The sequence below is a fragment of the Electrophorus electricus genome, chromosome 11, assembly GCF_013358815.1.
Source record: "Electrophorus electricus isolate fEleEle1 chromosome 11, fEleEle1.pri, whole genome shotgun sequence".
Lineage (NCBI taxonomy): Eukaryota > Metazoa > Chordata > Actinopteri > Gymnotiformes > Gymnotidae > Electrophorus > Electrophorus electricus.
In genome coordinates, this window is record NC_049545.1 from 20527749 (window position 1) to 20544066 (window position 16318).

The following is a 16318-nucleotide window of genomic DNA, read 5'->3' on the forward strand; positions in this document are numbered from 1 at the left end:
TGACAAAGGAGAAAGGACAAACACAAACTGTGCAAGGCAACAGATTATAGACAGGCTTCTACTGTAGGTGTGTCTGGATGGTAGGATTTTCCTAATAAATAACCACTGTGGTAGACTGAAAAAAAAAAAAAAAAAAAAAAAATCAATACATTTGATCAGCTAGAACTGTGCTATAATATGTCAGCCTGCACTAAAGATTCAGACAGATTTATTCACTAAATGTGTTCACTAAAGATTTGTTCTTTATTTTTTCAGAATATGCAGCAGACTTGACACATTTAACTGTCAGAAATACACAGTACAAATATTCGTTGTAGTAACTTGTTTTGTGGTTAACTGTGTTATATATATATATATATATATATATATATAAAGTCATACGCTGGGAAGAGGTGGTAGGACCTAGAGGAACACAAACAACACAGTACATCTCTCTTTTCTGAGAACTTTCTCATAGTCTGTAAAGGCTGAACGGTTGAACCTAGAGCTTACGGTCACAGGCATTCTTTGTCTTCCATTAAAGAACAAGTTACGCTGCCTTCTCCATATACTCCTCCAATCGGAGGAGCCATCTCTCCCAGTACTGCTGCACATGCTCTGCACTCAGCCAATGGGAGTGGGCCTGGGTGCCGTCTTTATAGGCCACTACAATCAACCCACTTTCTACCTGTACAGACAGAACATTTGCGTTCAGACTGAACTGAGTACAACCTACAGTGACTCAGCAAATAAACAGCACTGTATTCACCTTTGTAGATATTGCCGAAGGCTGACATATACAGATGGATTCTTGAATCTTTTATTATGTGTTGTAAACATGGTAACACAAAACCTATGTTCCATGTGAATTCTCTGCATGTTTTGGTAAATGTGACAACAGACTACAGTGTTTACATGATGCAACAAGCCTAAATAATGTCAAAACAACACAAGTCGATCATTAACCATGTTATTTCAAGATTTAAACACTTACATACCTGGTAGTTGTAGTTCTTGTCACTGTTTAAGGCTCCTATATAGGCAGCCACCTGTAAGGGGTTGTCAAAGGTATTATGAATGAAGGGTTTGGGCTTCTCTGATGTCTTCCAGTCTATAACACAAAGCGAACCCCTGTATATTAAAAGAAAAAGGGTCATTAGAGGTTTGATAAGGTAGCAGAAAAAACAACAGGGACAGAATAAAAAAAACAAACAAACAACACAGCAGGAGCCATGCTGCTAATTAATGTTCTCAGATAGGATTGAAGCCTTTGGCCAGAAGGCATGGATATTCTTAGGTCTAAAGTCGAAGAGCTGTTGAACAAAAACAGGAAGTACTGAAAGCAAATAGAAAGTACTGATACTCACTTGTACAGGGCAACACAATCCACTACGCCCAAGTACTGCAGTGCCTCATGGTGCACTGCACTTTCGATGGCTCTTGCTCCTGTGACATCATCAAGCACATGACCGACACTTTGCAAATACCCATCCACTTCCTCACAACACTCCATGTCATCCTTTGGGGAGTTTTCTTGAGTTAGAATTCCTTCAATAGCTGAATGGAACAGCTTTCCCTGCATAAAAAGCTCTAAAATCAAACAGGGTGAATATGGGTAAAATACTTCTGTCATTGGATGCTGCACTAAAAGATTCGCATAGGCATGATAAACTGGGCACTACTTGTGGTGTATTCTTTGAAGCCCTCCTCTCCAAGCTCAGCAATCTTCTTTCTCCTCCACCTCTCCAAGCAAAAGGCTTGCTTGGCAGACATGGTCTTCTGCAGTATTTTGGTCACGCTGGCTATAGCAGGTTGACTTGCATCTCTTTGCAGGGGTATCTTGCTCATGGGTCGCCCCTCACAGTCTGACTGGACAACGCCTTTTGCGTCGTTTAACAGTGGATACGGATTTTTAACCATTTTGGAGGCCTCTGCTTTGGATCTTATAATACTCCCATACAGCCATCTGTCTTCCTTTTCAATGCTTTCTGGGGTCTGTGAGCTTATTCTTGTGGACACGGCTGCCCTCACAAGTGACGCGTACCGTTCTGTGTCCACACAGCCGTACTCGCTTTTCTTTTTGCGCGCACGCAGAAAAGGGAACGACGAAAAAGCCGCCACACGTGAGCCAGAACACACGAGAGGGAAATGTCCAGATAATAAAACCGCGCAATGGCATCGCACCCATAGTGTGTTCACTAGCATTGTGAATACTCCTTCTGAGATCTGAAAACAACTTTACACATTAAAAACGTCGACCCCAGAAAACCTTCCTACTAGACCGCTCTCGCACCAATCCAATTTGAAAGCCTTGAGCGTGTTCCCATCCCGGCCATCGAGGAGTCGGGAAGTGTAGTTCTAGATGTGCCAAAATACCCGCGACGCCTTCTCACAGAACTACGTGTCCCATAATGCATTTTCATGTGCAACGTTACATTGTTGTCTTCCAAAACTAGAAAACGTATCATAGAAACATTCGTTCCGGAACAACCTATTATCGTTTGAAGAAGCTTAGAGATTTTAACATAATTCACAAAGCAAGAATGTACAGTTGTGTATAAAACAAATTCAGCAAAAGGTGTCAAGTAGAAAAGAGAAAAAGAACAACAGAATCCCTCGTGACTTTCATTAACAATGAAAAAGAAAGCTAAAAGATACCCTAAAAGTAAAAATATAATAAATTGTAGAGTAAATTGGTGAGTTTTTTTTTTTTTTGTGGCCTTTTCCATTCCCACAAACCCATTCAATATTTACAGAATTCCTTCATCGTACTGGGTGACTTACATTTTGGGCGTAATTTCACGGAACCTCGCACCTATCGCTCATAACAACCAGTATAATATATCCTATTTTACTGAATGAAAAATACTCTCGAAAATATGCAGCTTTTACATGAATGTTAAAAACATATGCCACATTTTAGGTTTCTCGCACTACTAGAAATATCAAACATCCAAAGATATTCTCTAAAAATGTTATACTTTTTAATGTACAGAATTATTACTATAATTGCTATATTTTGCTCGTTATGAAAAAAATATACATGCAAAAAAAAATCGCTTTCATGAAAAACAGAACCACCACAGTATTTGACCTGAATGACCGAATTATGTTTAAAACAAAAAGTCTCACTGCCCAGGCGTACAGGGTGGGGGGCGGTTCTCTTGACGGGGGCGTGTCTATAGTGACCGCGAAGCAAACGAAACCCCGCCCACCCCTTATATGGTGACAGAAGAAAAAAGTAGCAATTAGGTAACTGCACTCGACAAAGTTTCGACAATTTAACTGCATGCTTGTAACAGATAAAAACGTGATATTACTATGATGACCTCTATCTCGCAGGACGGCGACAGAGACAAGGTAAGTGCTCCCGCGAAGCTTACTGGATGTTTGTAATTGATGTGAAAATCTACAGATATCAACGTAAGCCGCTAGACTAAACTTATGACCTAGCTTAGCAAAGTTTGCTAACTTAGCTAGGTTAGCCTGCTAGCTACATAAAAGCGTGAGTCTGGTTGTATAAACGGATAACCCAACTAGCTAGCTTACGACGTTTCCGACAGTGGTTAGTTTAAGTTAAATCTGCCTAAATCGGCATAATGTTCTTCATATAACGAAACTACTTCCCCGTTGGTGACATGACTACTTGCGAGCACACGGGACCATCCGCTACTTTAGCACCAGTGCACTTCCAATGGGATGTGTGCAGTGGTTTTACTTTTTGTTTTTACTTTTAGCCTCTTTGGTGGTCGATCAACATATCGTTTCTCTAAAGCTTTCTTTCAGATGTTTAATCCTGTTCGAAAAGGTTTGTGTTGGCTGTGGGTCTGACTTAGATCGGATCAATACCGTCACGGTTTATCGTTTAATCAGTACCGTCGCTCAGGTGGTTTTCTCTCATGGACATATAACTACTATATAGCAACTTTACTCTACCTGAAGCAGAAGTGCGATCTCGGTTTCAGTGATCTTGATACATGATGTAGAGGATGAAACGTATGATTGTAACAACAGTAAGAACATAATTTGACGGATGCGTAAAGTACCGGTTTGTGTCAGCCAGCGTTGACAAGAGTGGCAGCTGTTGGTTGCAGGAACTCTTCAGGGAATATGTTTATGGAGTCACTTAGTTTAATTTTTTTTACTGTAGCTTGGTATTGGTCAACCAAATCCTTGTCTGTAAAGAGTAGGTATGTTTCAGTCCATACATCTTGAACTGATATTTCAGGGCATTGAAATAGTTGTACCAAAATCCCCTGTTATTGCTCAAAAATGCAAAGAAAAGTAGACAGAGAAAAGGCACTTATCTGAGAGTTTCCTGTTTCCTGTGTTTTTTGATTTTTTTTTTTTTCTTTTCTTCTCGGTCCATCTCTTTTTAAGATGACGCTGCACAATTGCTCTGCGGAGCTGCTTGAACAGACGTAAGCAGGACTAAATGGGTTTCCTCCTCATCCTTGTCCCCGATCTATTTGTCTGGACCTAAACATTTGGTGGAGCTGTGAGGATTTTGTGCACTGCCGTTAGCCCTTGCCTTTGTGATAAGGGAATGTGTTGGCATGCTGCTCTGGATTAGGCTTTGGAACGGTCACATGACTTGCATTTGTGGGTGTGCCAGGAGAAGAGAAGCAAACCATGGCCCAGACAGCTGTAATGGTGTTACCATTACTATATTGATGCAGTTTTAGAAGCAGTTTTTTCCGTCCAATATCAATAAAAATACTGAAAGATGTTTAATCTTTCCCCTGCTCTTTATGCAGATGCGAGTGTATGTTATATGCTTACTGTATGCTCATATGTGAATCAGTACATTTATTTTGTTACTTCACATTTCCCATTCATTCACCTGTTCATTACAACTGAAGTTACACACTGAATTCTGTTTCTAGTATGTTGAAGGAAAAGTCATTATGAAGACCAAGGCCACGGAACATGGTAGTAGTTTGGGAAAACTGAAATGTGCACAAATTTCTCCTTTCACCTAAATGCAGCTATGATCAGCGATATATATGGCCCAGACTTTCCACTTTTAGTTTTGCCCTGAAGCAACAACTTTGACATAGCCCTATAAGGGAAACTTGTAACCACCAATAAGCATCATCCAAACTGCATACAGAAGAGTAATGTTTTTTGAGTACTGAGTATTAGGTAATCTCAAATAGACGTGCCTGTGTGTTTATTGATAAGAACGCACAGAAATGCAGCTTCAAGATAGTGGCTGCTTCTGCAACATATTTTTGGTTGGAAGAATTTGTCCTTTTGAGTGAGATGCCATATTGAAAGCATTTGCAAACAGTGAATTCCAGAAGTGAACTGTTGGCGGTTACATGGCTGTACGATGCTGTTTTCACACTTACCAGTCATGCTAATTACCAAAATACATAGGCGCTTCCAAAATAAACAGGACCTTCCAAAATACATAGGTGCTTGCTTTGGCCGAGCTAATTAATTAATGAAATAAATAATTAACAGGCAAATTTTTACTGGATTTTATAGTATTTGTCTTTCCTAAAATAGTAAATAAATAAATGAATTGGGGGTGGGGAAAATGAAAATACCATTTATTGAATTGTCTTGTTTACTACATGTTGTTTTTGGTTGCAGTTATTTTCAATGAAACGCAGTCTAGCATTAACCCATCAACTCGACTCTCAGTAAAAAGTGTTATCCTGGCACAGGACTTTTATTTGCAGCCTTGTAAAATGATGGGACTCCAAAGCCATAATCTCAGATGATAAAGGGGTACTTCTGTCAACTTCTACGCACTGTTATTGTCAAGGTTCTTGTTGCATGCACATAAGTTATAGAACATGCTGTTGCATGCTCTGCATTGTCACACAGAGAGCAGTGAGTTCTAGCAGTTACTGAGGTTTTCATAGGTCGATTCAGATGTGGTAGCGTGTGCAGAACCCCAAAATGTGTGTATGCCTGTGCACGCCTGTGTATGCTTGCATATGCCTGTGTGTGTGCGCCTATGTGCGGATGTGTACGCGGAGAGCCAGCCAGTGAGCTCATATCCATAGCCAGTCCTTCTCTTCGGTCCTGTTGTGCAAAATTAGGTCAGGCTAGATGTCTCCTGTCTATCTCCCAAAGTACCTGTTGTGGTACGGGGGGGAAAAGAACTTCTCTGTTCTCGTTTTCTCCAGCTGCGGTCAGTGTCTGTGGACCTGAACAATGACACCCCTCTTCTCATTGATATTCCCGATGCCCTCTGTGAGCGTGACAAAGTCAAGTTTACAATCCACACCAAGGTATGCATCATCATGAATGCATGTTATATTATCAACATGAATCAAATGTGTAGTACAATTCCTTTTTATTTTTGGAGCCTTGTTCTGTTCTTCTGGATGCAGTTTGCAGGTTAAGTCTTGTTATACTTCCATGTGTCCTTCACGATTTTAGACGACACTAAACTCCTTCCAGAAGCCGGATTTTTCTGTCTCACGGCAACATGAGGACTTCATCTGGCTTCATGACACGCTTGTGGAGACTGAGGATTATGCTGGCCTTATCGTGAGTTCCCTTCACAGTACTCCTTCTCACCAAAATGGACAATTCATGTGGATCGATACTCTAGACATACCAAGCAGGTATGGAGACCGCAAGTACCACTGTAAAAGCTTTCCTTGTGTATCAGAGGCATTCTCCAAGTATTTCTTTCTTCTCTAGGGGCATTCTGGGATTTTTAAGATCGGTGTCTCCAGACGTGTAAATGTTCACTTCCTGGTTTTTTCATTGAACCGTTTCTCTTCTGTCTACAGCTTCTGAAATCTGCCTTTTACATTGTCATTTGCACTTTCAAAATTCAAATGGTGGCTGAAGAATTTAATTGATTTTATTGTGTATTGAGATTCTAAGCAAATGCAGGTTGAGGGATACTGTGTGTGTAGTGATGGTGGACGGAGCTCTGTGCAGTCCATTGTTTAGTAATGGAGGTCATGATCTTGGCATATTTGCAACTAAGCCTAGCACATTTCAATACTCAGTTCCCAAGCACAGATTAGATAAGTGAAGCTGGGATGTTCCAGTGTGTGACGTGAAGGTGTAACCTGATAACCCCAGATCAACATTAACACTTGCTGTAGAAGGCAACCCTCTGAGAGCCTATTTCCAGCAGGGATTTATGTATGCAAAATTCAGCGACCTCTGCAAATGACACCGTTAATGATGCACCGAAATTGACACTTTGTTAATCAGTTTTCTCATTTGTCTTGGAAAACAATAAAAACATCATAGTTTTTTTTGTAGATCTGCAGTAATGTTTTGCATCACAGATTTTCTGGAAGGTCTAATGCAGACCTAGTTTCAGCTGACAGGAGCAGCCATATTCTGCTCTATAAGGTCCTATAGCATGTCCACGCGAGGAGCATCCGCAAACGAAACGGCTCTTCGGTGACGTGCATCTACTGCAGAGTTTTCACAGAGAAAGTTAGCTTCTTCTGAGTGAGCTAAAAACAAGTCAGTAAATGTCATGACGTTATATGCAACAGTGCAGTCATAGCAGGTGAATAATGTCTTGGAGAGACAGACGGAAAGCTCCAGACCACAGTTCCTGGAATGGTTCTTTCTTCACGCTGCCTTAGGAGTCAGCCTTGAAATGGTGCGCCTCGGTAATTTTCTGCCTGGCACTCCCGGCTGAACCACTGTTCATTGTTTTATCTCATGTAATAAACAAATTGAGTTCTCAGACATACCACGCAGTGCAGCTCCACATTTTCACTTGATACATGGAGCTCTCTGGTGTTGCCTCCCCAGATCCCCCCTGTTCCTCCTAAGCCAGACTTTGAGAGTCCCAGGGAGAAAATGCACAAGCTTGGAGAAGGGGAAGCTACTATGACTAAGGAAGAGTACACTAAAATGAAGCAGGAACTGGAGGCGTGAGTCGAAAGCATGTGAGGATGCTTGACCTTTTCAGTGCAACGCTGGGGTTGGGTGAGATGGTAATCTGTGGCCTTTCTCTGCCTGTCTGTGCCTGCGTTCAGGGAGTACCTGGCTGTGTTTAAGAAGACTGTGCAGGTGCATGAAATTTTCCTCCAAAGGCTCTCTTCTCATCCAGCCTTTAGCAAAGACAGGAATTTCCAGATATTCTTGGAGTACGACCAGGATGTGAGTCTTGCACGCTCTGTACCTTCTACCATTCTTTAAGGCAAAAAAGAGAAAAATGCACACGAGGAAGGGCGCACATGGGGATGTACTGTGAAGCTGCAATGTTGGCAGGATGTACAGAGGGGACACGCACAGACAGGAAGATAGTGACCTCCAACTAAGCCACATCCTGTTTAGTTAAGATCAAACTGCACTAACATTTTCCTGTGGCTTTCATTCTATAAACACCCTCAGGATTTTAGAATACAAATTTAGAATTTTATAGTGAAGAATTGTAGAATTAAGAATACAAGCCTTATGCCGATGTAATATTGATTTGTGTTGCACCATTTTCTAATCTGACCCATGACCTTCTGGCTTCATGTGACACTCTAGCTTAGTGTGAGGAGAAAAAATGCCAAAGAAATGTTTGGTGGCTTCTTCAAGAACATGGTGAAGAGTGCTGATGAAGTCCTCATCTCAGGAGTAAAGGTATTGTGTATGCTCGCATGTGCTGATTGATCTGTTTTTATATGTTTCAAATCAGAATGATGCAGAATCTCCACAGCAAGGGAAGAGTTATTTACAGTTTTTAAAATGACTCTCCATGGTATAAAACCCCTGTGTAATTGTTTTACATTTATATATTAAGTTTTACATTTTAATAGTTCTGATACCTATGTACGAATAATGTATTTTTAAATGTTTACATTGGAGTTACACAGCCTTGAGTTGCAGTCTTTCTGGAAAGCACACGACATATAACGCGTCCGTCTCTTCATAACTTGCAGGATGAAACACTTTCAATTCCAGTGCTGCGACAAATTACAAAACTGTGATGCTTTTTGTTATTGACGTCAGGGTTTTCACGTGGTCTTGTCCCTTTATACAGCCACATTTTCAATGCTAATCACGGATGCAAATTAATGGCGGAAATGCTTTTTGTTTTGCAGGAGGTCGATGAGTTCTTTGAGCAGGAGAAGACATTTCTCCTCGATTATTTTGGCAAGATCAAGGATGCCACTGCCAAAGCAGAGAAAATGACGCGGTCTCACAAAAGTATGCTCCTCGCATGCACTGTCACAACACCTGTCTAACAAAGATGCTTTGGGTTGTAACTCTTGTTCTAGGTGTCAGCACTGACTCTGCTTTGGCGATCTCTCTCAAGGGTATCTTTTTGACTTTAACCCATTTGTGCAGCCTGAGGATACAGTGAGTGCACAGCTAAAGTCCTTTTGTAAGTTGCTCATTTAAAACAAGTAGTAGAGCCCAGCAGACAGATCTCCCGTCTTTCTGCCATAAAGCATCATTTCTACAGTTTATTCTCTCTTAATACAGCTTCATTGTCGCATCCATACACCACAGAGGGTCATTGCTGGTACATTTTATTCTGCTAACTGCGGAACCTTTGGCAGTTGTTCCATGTGCTGCAGATACAGCCTTGTGCTAGCCATGTTTTTCTTATTGTTCCTCTGTTTAGACCTTGCCGACGATTACATTCATATTTCTGCAACGCTGACCACCATCGCTGCGGATGACAACGAAGCTTTCAAAAGGCAAGTATCTGCCCAACGCCAGTTTTTTGCCTTGTCGTGGGACAACGTGCAGTCCTAAATGTCAAACACCAAGTCGAGTGCAATGGGCTGCAGAAGACCTGTGCGGCCTCGGAAAGTGCATATGGTCCAGCTGCTCCATTAGTTTGGAAATCGGAATTACACACAGGATAAAGATGGCATTAGTGCCAAGCTTCAGATGGGGCCCAGATCACTCACTTCATAGTAGACAATTCACCAGCTCCTCACAGGGGTCATCAGGTTGGCACCTCCCTTCATCAGCGTTTCGTTGAATTAAGCCCACGGTGCCTCCAGAAGGCTCAACAGTAAGGTCTGGTGTCCCAGCCACCCTGTCTCCAAGGTCACTTTTAAAGCTCACTTTGGATTGCCTAATACTACTTCAGAACTAAAGCAGTCTGTTTTTACTTTTTAAAAATGTAACTACATTTTTCTCCCTCTTCATTTGTGCAATGCATTATCAGATAAAAAATTCTTTTTTTTAAGCCATTCCAGGCTTATTGGTGTGTAAACTACTTAGGCCTGCAATCATGGACATGTGTTAAAGATTATATAATATAGTCTAGAAATAATAAATCTAGAATTGACATGTTTTAGTCTATTTAAAGCTCCTTTGCATTTTGTATGTATTCCGTATTCTAAATACTAAAAATCCGTGAATATTAATTTGGCAAAGCTGGATTTAAACTACATTTCATGATTCAGAGCATCAGGAAATGTTGAGGATAAAAAACATTTAATTACAGAGTTTATTAGAAACATTCAAAAGCATCTTTCATAGGCTGCTTACCTACCAGGTCAGTGCCTAGTGCGTCTTTCTGGTTCATGTGTTCCTCCATTAAAGTTCAAATATAATCGAGAGAACGCATAGAAGGCTGATGGCAAGCTGTAAAACTGACACATTTTCCTCCACGTCACATTAGAGCACAGCCTTTATATTGACAGTCACGACAGTGCTCAGGTGAAGATTTGCAGGTCTCCTGAGTAATGTGTTCTTAGGATTGCACTACTGGAGTATAATTGCACCCCTTTTATGGTGTCATGTGATTGTTTTTGATAAGACGTAAAACAGGTTATGATGAGCCGGAACTAGCACTGGAACTAGAAGCCACTCTACTACACCAGTTCATACTTGCAATATTCCCACTGTGGTAGTTCGTTTCTCAGTAAGAGGGTGATGTCTCCATGAGCTCTCACCCAGCTCAGATATATTCTGACGTGTTGAATCTGGAGCTGTTTTGGAGTCATGGCCGATCAGGGCTGTGCTCAGTCATGGAGGGCGTGGTCTGCTCATAGTAACATTTGCAGCAAAGTTTATTTGGACAGTCTTGCTAATGGACCAGCAGAGGGTGATGTATAGCCTTATAGCTTGTCCTGCTTTATTGTTGAGTGGTGTAGTAGTTCTAAAACTAACATTTTGGCCTTTCACAGTTAACTTATGATTCAATTACCTTTTACATAGGTATACTTACAAATTATAGATCACAGGTGGTAGACTTCTGTGTAGGACTGATAACCCTGGTAACTCTGTTCTCAATGGTTACTGTCCTCACAGGCCTTTGGAGAAGATTGCAGAACTTTTGGAGAAGCTGAGGGTGAGTCTTGCTGGATATGGCATCCCTTTGACTCAGGGCCTGTATAACGTATTAGCAAGGCTTGTATTTCAAATGTGTGTGTGTGTGTACAGAAACTGGAGGCCAGGGTAGCATCGGACCAGGAGCTGAAACTGACTGAACTGTTTAGATACTACATGAGAGACATTCAGGCTGCCAAGGTGAGAACCACTACTGGGTTTTTCCTGCAATCTTAACTGCAGTCATGTTGGGATTGCTTACCAATGGTAATGCAGTCATGGGTTTCATCCCATAACTGGGTTTTCAGTGACCCGCTCTAGTGTGCATGTTCCCTGGTGGAAAAGTAATGTGCGTTTCGTTCAGGACCTTTTATATCGGCGTGCGCGGGCCCTTGCCGACTACGAGAATTCCAACAAGGCCCTCGACAAGGCTCGTTTGAAGAGCAAGGACGTCGGCCAGGCCGAGGAGCACCAGCAGCAGTGTTTGCAGAAGTTCGACAAGCTCTCTGAGTCTGGCAAGAAGGGTGCGTTTCTGAAAACATAACACCGCAGGACTCTCCCCACACATAGCCCTCTCTTTGCCTGAGTGTTTATATTGTGTGTGTGTGTGTGTGTGTGTGTGTGCCTTATCACAGAGCTCACAAGCTTTAAGGCCAGACGTGTGGTGGCCTTCCGCAAGAACCTGATCGAAATGGCTGAACTGGAGATAAAGCATGCTAAGGTGTGTGTGTGTGTGCTCGTGTAATGCGTGTGCGCGCGTGCGCTCGTGTAATGCGTGTGCGCGCGTGCGCTCGTGTAATGCGTGTGCGCGCGTGCGCTCGTGTAATGCGTGTGCGCGCGTGCGCTCGTGTAATGCGCGTGCGCGCGTGTAAAGCGCGTGCGCGTGTGTGTGCGCGCTCGTGTAATGTGTGTGCGCGTGTGTGTGTGTGCATGCGTATGTGCTCATTTATTCTCTCTCTCCCTACTCCTAGAGCAATATGTCCCTGCTGCATGCCTGCATTGAGCAGCTCCAGAGTAACTGAGCCCCAGCCTGATCGGCCCATGCCAGCCTGCCCAAAGGCAAAATGCAGAAAACCTTCCTCAAGCTCTCGTAGGCTTCCTTAACCACTCCAAGGGCCTACACAAGGACAGCACATCATGCCTCCTCCACGTTTACAGGACTGCACCTCTTCCTCTGTCCCTTAAACACTGCTGCGAGAGCTCCTGACCGCGCGACCCTGAGACACAGCTGAGTCCAGGCAAAATGCTGTGCACGCTCTCCTTAGCGCCTGGCTTTTTTTCAGCAGTAACAAACCAACTCTCTTCTTTGCTTAGCAGCGTCTGTCTGCCCTCTACCTTGCTCGGCTTTTCACTTGACATTTACTTCTTACCACTCGCATTCATGAGCCAGAACTGTTGCACGAAAAAGCTAAAAACGGGACAAACTAACAATGTGCCCAAAATGCTTACAGTTCTTTAAAAAAAATCACCCCTTTGATTCATAGCTTTGGCTTTTTTTGGAATGTGAAAAATGGGTTCCAGAAGATATTTTGCAGAATGAAATATAATTCACAACACTTTCACAATACGTTTTTTTTTTTTCCATCGTTCAATTGACTTCTTTCAGTTCTTAATATTAGTCTTCGCATGTTTTGTGCACTTTATATGTAATTGGTGGTTACCCAGGTTCAGAGCAGGATTCCAGTTTTCTGCATTTAACTTTGACTGACTTGCTTAACATGCAAAGTATCATTGTATGTTTGCATACCTTAATGCTAACACCACCTAGCCCTTCTGCTTCAAGTGCTGTGTGTGAGATGGCTTCCCCCTCACACTTCACTTGCTGTAGAGACTCATGATGACCAACTGCATAATGTTAACAGCAGACCAAATATCCATATGGCACAAGGACGTAGTTACTGTTTTGTAAAAGCACTATTGGGGAGAAAAAAGTACTTTTCAATCATGTTTGAGTTCAGGTTTTTGAAAACATGTTGGTATTTTGATAACAATGTATTTCTAATGGATTCAGATGTGCAGTTTCCTGTGAAATGTCTGTTTTGTAGAGGAAAAAAAGCAACTTGTGATCATGGCATTAAATAAGTCCTGTTTTCCAAATCCGAGACACCGTGAGCCTCCTATCATTTGTTTACAATTTGTGCATCTTTTTCTTATTTTGAGTCTGATTTAGCTGTGGCATCAATGTCTATGGCAATATGAGTTTGTGATTTTCTTGGGCTATACTGTTGTTCAGTGTTATTACTCTAAGCAACATTTAGACTCCAGTACGTCACAGAACATCACTACAGCTCCTCTCCACTACCACAGTACAGACAGTTTTAAATGCTACTTTCAGTAGCTTATATGACAGTTATCCAGCATGTGTTTATAACCATGTTTCCGCCTGTGGAAATTGTTACAGGTCAGTTGTCTGTAGGGGGCCAGTGATTTCCTGCTTGAGGCCTCCAGAAGTGCTTGGGTGCTTGGATCCAGTCTGGAAAAGTGCCATGGTCACATCATGGATCTCATTTGTATATCCAAGAATGGATTTAAATACCGGAGTTCTAGACCACATTAATCTATTTCTGTCCTCTTAATTTGTCATTGGAACAAATGTACGTGGGTAGAATACTGCTTCAGAAGTAGACACTGGTAAATTACTGAGATGAACAAGGCGCTGTTGCGCACTGCAGGAAATCCTCCCCTTGTCTGCTAAGAGACGTTTGTCTGTTTTTATTTTCTCTCGTTATCCAGAAACATCCATTTATCTGTAGGTCTCCTATTTTGGTGTTCACATTGTAAATATTTCTGCTGTGGTCAAAATCATAGGTGAAAAAAAAATTGCTTTACATAAAAAGCAAAAGGTACTTTTGCATAAACTGTTATCCTTTCCACCTAAAGCCACAAACTATTTCTCATTTGAGAGAAGCAGGTGTTGTTGGTTTTTTTTTTGGTTTTTTTTGTATTTTTTTGTTCTTGGTATAGTCATGTTATGGCTAGTGTTGTTTTTGTTTTTCCCTTTAGTTTTGTTTTTTTTTCACCCTGTTGTCCTTTGGCAAGTTAAGGGAACCGCTACCTTGAAAACCGTTTGCATAATCCCTCCTATGAGTTCCTTTTATAACATTTTAACCCTTATTAGCTCCATATCAGCTATACACACACACATGACTGTTTCCATCCTGTGGTTTGTAGTTATTTTTCCCTGATTGCAACTTCTGCTGGAACTGCTGAGAACATAAATGTAATTATTTTTACTCATCCTTTTTATGTAATCTATATATGAATGTTCTACATGCTGACTCAAAGAGAGAGGAAAAAATACCCGGGGATTGTGCTAACGTGCGACTGGCTTTTTGTTATGAGCACCTGAAATACCACTGTAAGAGGAGATACTTTGGGCTACCAGACTTTGTGTCGGTTAGCACTTCAGCAGGACATGCGGTGTATTATTGTATGCTGCAAGACCCAATAGGGAGAATGCATAACAGCATTACTGTGATGATAAACCAGTTACATAAGGCACCTGGAAATCTTCATAGTTCACCCACTGAACCACGGTCACTTTGTTACCAAAAGGACTGATGAGGGTATCTGACGTAATGATTTTAGCATATGTCATGGTGATGTATGAACTCATAATTTTATTAATGGAATGTAGTCTTTTGAAGTGATACCTTGCTGTTTATGAATCTGTGTGTTTGTTTTTTTGGTGGTTAATATCAGAATGTGCACTGGGATCCATATCGGCTATGAGCTTATACATGGCACTAAAAATGCTGGTGTCGGATTAACACAAGTGCTGTTTGTATGCAACAATCTTGATACTAGTAGACACTGTAAGAGTTGATTGAACAGCATACGTGTTAAGACAAGGGGATTTTGTTGCGTGTCTTAACTACCACTAAGTACCACTACTTGAAATTCTGTCCAGGAAATGAAACTTAAGGCACTGCAGTGATGAGATGACAACATGAATGTTTCTTTCCACTCACTTGAAGACAGTCATGGTGGATTGATGTCACAGCCTGCCTGGTGTACCATGATTTATATCAGCAGTCATTACTCGGATGTGAGAAGGGGGATTTGGTTCAGGTCCTTCTTTCACATTTGGGCACATAAATAATTCAGGTTATAAAAAAAAGGTTCATATGTGTTAGCATAGCTTGTCATTACAGCTCATTTAAACTGCAGGCTATCTACAATGAATGTTAGGAGCTCATATTTTTAATGTTATTAGTAGAAGCATTAGTAGAAATGCATATATGCAGCTAGACATTGTACAATGACATCACCAAACAATTATTATACAATTGACGTCGAACAATAGACCATGTGGCTTCTTTTATTTCATCGAGGGATTTTTTTGTAATGTGTTTTATATTCCAGTACAGGTATGAAAAATGAAAAGAGAAAAATAGGAAATGAAATAAGAATCTAAGAATGCCACAGTGAAATTTGTGTTTTTTTCCTTTGTGATTGTGTCAGTGTGAGTCAGAGAAGCCTGGCGTGTTTTACATTTGATCTATACACATCCCAGACACTTGCAGGGGACAATCATGCAGTTTTACTCTTGCGTATCTGTAGAAACAACCTAGTTCTGTCCCATCCCTTTATTATAAGTGAGCTTTATCCAAGTCTTAAAGAAAGTTAGAATGTAATGTTTAAAATGTAATGTGTAATATAATTAATAATTACCCTACTGTTTCACATGTATTTATGCATATAATTTATGTTGCATTGCTGTGTCACAATGTGTCTAAAGTCATGCATGCACTTGTCTATTTGTCATGTTAAATGCACATCAGAGATGGAGGAATGCACTTTCATTCAGCAATACTCTGTATATTCTAAATGACAGTAAAGTTCACTATGACTTTGATTTTGACTACATAAACATGAGCATGCTAATTAAATCTTAATAACAACTTGTCAGTCAGAAGCTGTGTTCATTTTCCTGTTTAGGAAAAAAAATGCCCCACATACATAAGAAGCACAAATCAATACATCTAAAAAGGTTGTGTGGTCTGAGACATGTACTCTGTTCACTGTTCTCTGTGATCTCTGTTTACTACTAAAGTGTTAGTATTATGCTGTGGGTTTAAAGTAACAGTTCAGTTTGCTGTGAAGATAAATA

General features: G+C 41.1%; 2 protein-coding genes across 3 annotated transcripts; one reads left to right on the forward strand and one right to left on the reverse strand.

Annotated features, from left to right (window-relative positions):
• Positions 1–220: 220 nt before the first annotated feature.
• mgme1 (mitochondrial genome maintenance exonuclease 1) lies at positions 221–2281 on the reverse strand. 2 transcript variants are annotated; one of them, XM_035531493.1, is made up of 5 exons: positions 1662–2281; positions 1347–1569; positions 978–1110; positions 493–667; positions 221–402 (listed from the first exon to the last, which is right to left on the reverse strand). In XM_035531493.1, the coding sequence occupies exons 1-4, from the start codon at positions 2182–2184 to the stop codon at positions 530–532; spliced, it is 1017 nt and encodes a 338-aa protein (XP_035387386.1). In that variant the 5' UTR covers positions 2185–2281; the 3' UTR covers positions 221–402; positions 493–529. The 2 variants fall into 2 exon arrangements, with proteins under 2 accessions (XP_035387386.1, XP_026873123.1); XM_027017322.2 differs by having other exon boundaries at positions 221–667; positions 1662–2280.
• A 926-nt stretch (positions 2282–3207) lies between these two features.
• snx5 (sorting nexin 5) lies at positions 3208–13307 on the forward strand. The gene is made up of 13 exons (XM_035531492.1): positions 3208–3339; positions 6123–6227; positions 6379–6489; positions 7732–7853; positions 7959–8082; positions 8458–8553; positions 9015–9120; positions 9542–9617; positions 11188–11227; positions 11320–11406; positions 11570–11729; positions 11841–11926; positions 12177–13307. The coding sequence occupies exons 1-13, from the start codon at positions 3301–3303 to the stop codon at positions 12225–12227; spliced, it is 1203 nt and encodes a 400-aa protein (XP_035387385.1). The 5' UTR covers positions 3208–3300; the 3' UTR covers positions 12228–13307.
• Positions 13308–16318: the final 3011 nt, after the last annotated feature.

What these genes read in the sequence shown, in the direction of transcription:
- mgme1 (XM_035531493.1), bottom strand. Translation starts at nt 2,184, where the DNA reads ATGCTAGTGAACACACTATGGGTGCGATGCCATTGCGCGGTTTTATTA. An exon ending in GATTGTGTTGCCCTGTACAA is followed by an intron (nt 1,111 to 1,346) that starts GTGAGTATCAGT and finishes TTTAATATACAG; the next exon opens with GGGTTCGCTTTGTGTTATAG. An exon ending in ACAAGAACTACAACTACCAG is followed by an intron (nt 668 to 977) that starts GTATGTAAGTGT and finishes CTGTCTGTACAG; the next exon opens with GTAGAAAGTGGGTTGATTGT.
- snx5 (XM_035531492.1), top strand. Translation starts at nt 3,301, where the DNA reads ATGATGACCTCTATCTCGCAGGACGGCGACAGAGACAAG. An exon ending in TCTTGGAGTACGACCAGGAT is followed by an intron (nt 8,083 to 8,457) that starts GTGAGTCTTGCA and finishes GTGACACTCTAG; the next exon opens with CTTAGTGTGAGGAGAAAAAA. An exon ending in AATGACGCGGTCTCACAAAA is followed by an intron (nt 9,121 to 9,541) that starts GTATGCTCCTCG and finishes TCCTCTGTTTAG; the next exon opens with ACCTTGCCGACGATTACATT.